This window comes from Diospyros lotus, chromosome 3, assembly GCF_014633365.1.
Source record: "Diospyros lotus cultivar Yz01 chromosome 3, ASM1463336v1, whole genome shotgun sequence".
Taxonomy (NCBI): Eukaryota; Viridiplantae; Streptophyta; class Magnoliopsida; order Ericales; family Ebenaceae; genus Diospyros; species Diospyros lotus.
In genome coordinates, this window is record NC_068340.1 from 7,086,325 (window position 1) to 7,092,324 (window position 6,000).

General features: G+C 37.2%; 1 protein-coding gene across 1 annotated transcript; it reads right to left on the minus strand.

Moving 5' to 3' along the window:
* Positions 1-3,351: 3,351 nt before the first annotated feature.
* On the minus strand, positions 3,352-5,651 carry LOC127796668 (E3 ubiquitin-protein ligase AIRP2-like). Its single transcript, XM_052328931.1, has 5 exons — positions 5,291-5,651; positions 4,489-4,651; positions 4,184-4,250; positions 3,851-4,079; positions 3,352-3,757 (listed from the first exon to the last, which is right to left on the minus strand). Exons 1-5 carry the CDS (start codon positions 5,377-5,379, stop codon positions 3,547-3,549), a joined length of 759 nt encoding a protein of 252 aa, XP_052184891.1. The 5' UTR covers positions 5,380-5,651; the 3' UTR covers positions 3,352-3,546.
* Positions 5,652-6,000: the final 349 nt, after the last annotated feature.

The following is a 6,000-nucleotide window of genomic DNA, read 5'->3' on the forward strand; positions in this document are numbered from 1 at the left end:
GCTACACATGACAATGGAGAAAATGAAGAATTAAATACATTGATGGCGGGGGTGGGCATAAGAACTGAGAAAGAGATAGGGAATAAAAATAAAATAAAGATTAAATGGATACCCAATTCAAACACGATGAGTCATTGTTAATGGTACTCCTGCACAATACACTCCTCACATCGACGAATGATAAAAGGTTAATCAAAGTCAATTTGGTGGTTCAATTCAAGACACGATTTAGTGGTGTCTGGCTTACCCTTTTTCCTTTTTTTTTTAAGTTCTTCTACTTAAAAGCTGTATAAAATTTGAAAGTAGATTAGTATTTAATAAATATGTTTTAAATTATTATTTATATAATTATATGTTTGATTTAAAAAAATTGATAAGTTATAGAACTTAATAAAAAGATTAAAATAAATATGTTGTTAAATAATATAAATAAAATTAATAAAAATATTTTTTTAATAAAAATAAATTATAAATTGATATCCTAATACAATTTATACTATTAAATCTTAATAAATTATATATAATTATTAAAAAATATATTAATATAAAGCATTAAATTTAAATTTAATTTATTAAAAAGTTAAATATATATATTAAGACATTAAATATATATAAAGAGAGAGGAAAAAAGAGACCGAAAATGAAGACAACGATAGAGACGACGGCCGCGATAAAGATGGAGTCGACAATGATGATGAGGCAATGACGACAACGGATAGAGATAAAAGAGGCAACGACGATGGGTATGGGGTTAAAGGCAGCAGCTGCTATGGAGGAGATGGAGAAATACATGGAGAGAGGATAGAGAGAGTTTTATAATATTTAAAGTTGAAAATATGATAGTTGTTGAAGGACAAAATTATAAAATACTTAGTCAACTAACTAAGTCATATATAGTGTTTTCAGAAGGGGAGGGGGGGGGGAGTCAAATAACGTTTAAACTTGATAATATTTAAACTCTTTAATTTTTAACAAACATATAACTAAATAAGTTATACAACGTTTAAATTTCACTGACAATTTATAAGCAGTCAAACCGCACAGCCAAACACCCTCCTAGGGACCCCCTAAAACAAGGCTATGAACGAAATTGGTTTATAGTGAAATTTTCCTGCAGCGTTCCTGAAATCCCAATCAAGGCCCTAAAAGATGCTAAATGTCAATATGCTAAACTCTTTGTGGAACATCAGAGCTGAAATTGCCCACCAATTCTCACAAGTTTGAGGCTAATTTAGGGTTGAATTCATCAAAATATATAATCTTCTGGTGGGGATTTCTTCCTGATCAGCCATGAGAATCTAGGCTCTTCCTGTACTACAAACAACCCCAGAACTCCGAATCTAGAAGATGAAAGGAACCTAAGATTGCCATCTTGAGAAAAATAACAAGATCGACAAATATCAAGAGCCGGGCAGCCTTCTTTCAACAGCAATACGTCGGTTGCTTCTCCAAAATCTAGGTTATATGAGACTAACACCCGGACACTGGCAGCGTGCCCAAGGGTCGAGGTCTCCTCATGGACCAACTACATCTAAAAACCCCCATCAACCAATTCTGGGAGGCTGCCTAGTCATAGATTTTCTATTTGAGGCCATCTCCTTTGGGATTTGGTTTTCGACACGTCTACAAACTCCACCCTTGGAGTGAACTCTGCAACGGTCAGATTAACAGCTCTTTCAAGAAACTACTACACAAATTTAGTCATAGTCCAACGAGGAAGGAGGTACCTCTGAGCTTGCAGGTTCCAATGAGCTGGTTCAACAAGTTTCTCCAGGTGTAGAATGACGGAAGATAAATGCTAGCGGTATCGGGCTGAGCTCGAAAATGCACTCTTCTGAAGGACTATGCCCTGCCACAAGGTATTCCATTAGCTCAATCTGCTTACAGAGATGCCTGTAGGATATCTTACAGACTTAAATGAGTGCTCGTCAATGAAAAAATTCAAGTAACATCCCTACTGAGGCACACATTCTTGGACAGTGATGCCAGAGTACACCGCGGTTGATCGGTTACTGCCAGTTGGGTGCCTTCCCCTAGGAATTTCTTTCTCAATTCCAGGATCTTGATAAAGCAGGATGCAATGCAACTGCCAGTTCAGTGGTAATAATCCACAACAAAATCCTGCAAAGTTAGTCGCAAATTTCAGAGAAGGGTATCCTAGTTGTGAAGAGGCGTCGGATAGTGTACACATACCTGCCGGGTAATGTAATGAGTCCAATTAGGCCCCATCTTGAAGAGCCTCTATGAATGATGCAAGCTTGGATCCAAACTCATAGAAGCCACACATTAGCAGATAGGTGAACTATAACCTCAACAAAGGCTTCCATTGACCATTATTTTTAACCATGTGATCAATAAATAGCGCGGCCTGTAGTACAGCTCCAATCCACAAGTAGCTAACTGATTTTACCATCAAGAGGAGGATAATTGTACCAAGACACCAATGGGATCTTTTCATTTTCTGTCTCCTAAAATGAGAGAGTGCAAAATCTCCTGGAGAGGCTCAATATGGTTCAAATAAAGTATGAATCAGGAAACACATGATTCTGCAGAACGAAGTTTGAGAGGCTGAACTTGAGGCTGCCTTCTTCCTGCTCTTAATCTCTCCTCTCCACCTTTTGTCAGAAAGGTAAAATGTATCCCAACAACATTACATACCAATGATTTGTTTGAAGTGAAAGAAATGGAACTATTTATGCTGCAATCCCTGATTGCAGCATTTGTCACATGGACCATCTATTTGGATTTTGGAACTCCAAATATAAATGCAATTTTTCACTGTGTTATATTTTCAGTACTTCAATGCCACCGTGCAGAATGTAGCTTTAGATGGCCTTCAAGTTAACAAGGGATAATGAGGAATCTATGCATGCATAAGTCATGCTGGGCAACTGAACTTACTTGAACCTTTGATTACAATAGTCGAACTAATTAGATTAAATACATAACAACCAGACATCGGAACTATCAGAACCAATGCTTAAGCTTAATGCTTAGGATCGTAATCATAAGTGTATATGGAGGGCCTGCTGTGTGCATTTACAATATGCTCCAAATTGAAAATTAAATCTTTCCATGTGGAACCCAAACAGGGAAGTGAGATGTAATCATCAAACACGTACAAACCAACAGGACGCTGACTTCTAGATGCTTTCTCTACTTGCATTCTCACAATCAAATCAACTGAAGCCTAGCCAGAACAATCCAACATCACTCTTTTAAGCTCCATCTCAACCATTGAAATGGAAGTGAAAAAATAAAGAAAAGGAGAAAAAAGTGTGATGCTCTCAACTTGTTCACCTTCATGCATTTTCTATAAGCAAGATATGGAAACAAAAAATCCGGAGTCCAGATTCAGAAATGGGAAGTCTATTATTCATCAGAAAGATATCATATGTTGACATTTATAAATTGCTTACAGGTACAGTACAGAACTGGTAATCTCTGTGTAAAAATCTTAAGAGAAATGCCCTTACCAGAATCATCTATTTACATGTGAAGGTTGGCTTTTTCTATCTGTACACCAATCTTCTCACTCACTTTGGGTCAACGTAGGTAGTCATAATGCATTAGAAAGAGGGAATCTGATGAATCTTTTGGCAATCTGTTGATATAAAGGTAGAAACGCAGTAAGTCCTCTCGGGAAACTGTTTCCGCGTCTACCACATCATCACTACAAGTAAGGACCCATAAGTCTCTGGACTTGACTCTCTTGATGTTACCACGACAAAAGGGGCAGGACTCTGATCTTGTGTTCCTGCAACTCAGCAGGTAAATAAAGAATAAATTCCAGGTACACGTGACGGGAAATGCGAACTTAATGGATAAAAATCTAGTCTGTTATATATACCAATCACGATAGCAATTGATGCACATTTCATGACAGCAATTAGGCAAGACCATCTTGGTACAGCGCTCCAGGCAAATCCCGCATTCATCTTCTCCATCCAAATCAGCATCGGACAATCCATTACTGCCTTTGATCTTACTAATGATCCCTGAGCCAGAACTCTCACCGTTAGCATTATCCGGTTCCACCAAGTCACCGTGGAGCCGCTGAAGAGACGGCAATATAACAGCTGCAATTTCAATTTTTGGAACAAAAAAAGAGTATAAGCACATAAACTAATCTAAATACATCTTCAATGCTCCAAAGAGATAAACAGAAAGATTATCTACATACCATAGAAGTCCCTAATCGTTGCCTTCCTCCCATGCTTGGAAATGTTAGGTCTTCGATCCACATACACCTGCAGAGATAGCAACTTCAACGAACTACATTGAAGGAACTATCATTCTACAAGAACAAAAAGCAAGCACTCCAAGCATCCATATAAACTCTTTCCTAATTTATATGGCCATCAATTGGATTATAAGTTCTCAAGAAAGGAACCCATCTTTAACTCGTTCTCTACTTTCCTTGTTCTTCCCAACAAGCATAAGGAGATTCAATTAGAAACAACAGGGCTATCGATATTCAGAACCAACCTTATATACAAGTACATGGAAAAGATTTAGATATCTTGGCAACAGACACATGCAGGAGCAATCCATCCATTGGAGCAAGAAGAACAGGAGGGGTGTCCAGTGATTGTAAACCAATTTCATCTGCAGGCGAGCACCACCTTTGGCTCTTGGTATTGCAGCTGCACTGGAAGCTCAAAAATAAAATAAAATAAAAATAATAATTAAGCCAAAAATCACATTTGACCTGTCCCTGCTTCTAAATTTACTCAAACAAATAGAGATAACATGAAGATTAACATAGATATACCCGTCTTTAAAACACCTATTATCAAATTGTCTTTTAGGATTAAAATAGGAGAAAACCATGTAATCCTAAATTGGGTATGGTCCATACAGCTCTCAGCTCTCTAATATACAGCTATAACCAAACCTAACCTAGACTACCTAAACTTCCTACCTATCACCAAAATCATGAAAAATGGGAGCCCGAGAAAAACTTTTCCATCCCGAGAGAGATTGCAAGATGATATTGACAATGGATGTGAGAATAATTGTCAGAATAGAAATAGACGATGAAATCCCAAATTGGTAACAAATCTGTAGTTCCAAAAAACTCCTGAACTATGCATACTGTACAAAAATGTTTTTAAATGACCATAGACTAGCTGAACCCAGATGATGATGATGATGATGATCGAAATCAAAATTGAACCGAACCCAGAAAAAGAAGAAAAAAAAAAAAGGAAAAGAAGAAAAACAGGCAAAATTGGATATTCCAAAATCCAGGCGCAGAACAAGAAAGTAAAATTGAAGGAGAGCTCACAGAGCGTTGGCGTGCTGTATATCAGCTTCAAGGATTTTCAGGGAATCCTGGTAAGAAAATCTTGGGAACTGGTAATACATCATCTCCATCTCTCTCTCTGTCTCTCTCTACACAATATCTATGCTTTAAGAAGATCAAAGCAACTGGGCTCGGCTCTTGAAGAACCTAATCGAATCTCCACCAAAAAGTGGATAAACAGAGAAGCGCATAAAGGGGGCTGTGTCTACGTCTAACTTTCCCTCCCACTCCTATCTCTCCTGAATGGGGCGGCTTTGATTATGACCGTTTTGTTGATGGGTAGCGTTTGGTCAGCAAGAAAATAATCCCAACAATCCAAGTCCATGTTGATGGCTTTTTATCTGCAAGGTTGGGCTTGTCTAGATGCCTTCTGGTCCTATCTATCTTGCTTGTTTCATCACAATCTTTCTCTGAAAATAGTTTCTATTTCAAGTAAAATACATTTTTTCTTCTTCAATTATCATATCCACTTCTTTATGAGTAGATGATGCATGATCTGTCTTCCTACTATGATTTGTGCTTATCCTGGCCTTCCATTGTTGGAGCTTTGCCAATCATGTTTTTCTTCTAATTTCTTAGGACAGCTAACAATAAATAAACAAAAACTTTATTCTAAATTTATAGAAAGAAACAATTGTATATTTCTTTAACAATTATTGTTTATACATGTCATTCTGAAAGGGCACTATTAT

Bases quoted from the DNA above. Each gene is read 5' to 3' on its own strand.
- LOC127796668 (XM_052328931.1), bottom strand. From the start codon at position 5,379: ATGGAGATGATGTATTACCAGTTCCCAAGATTTTCTTACCAGGATTCC. The intron at 4,251-4,488 runs GTTGGTTCTGAA...CTATCTCTGCAG, and splicing joins TCCATGTACTTGTATATAAG to GTGTATGTGGATCGAAGACC. The intron at 4,080-4,183 runs GTATGTAGATAA...TTGAAATTGCAG, and splicing joins AACGATTAGGGACTTCTATG to CTGTTATATTGCCGTCTCTT.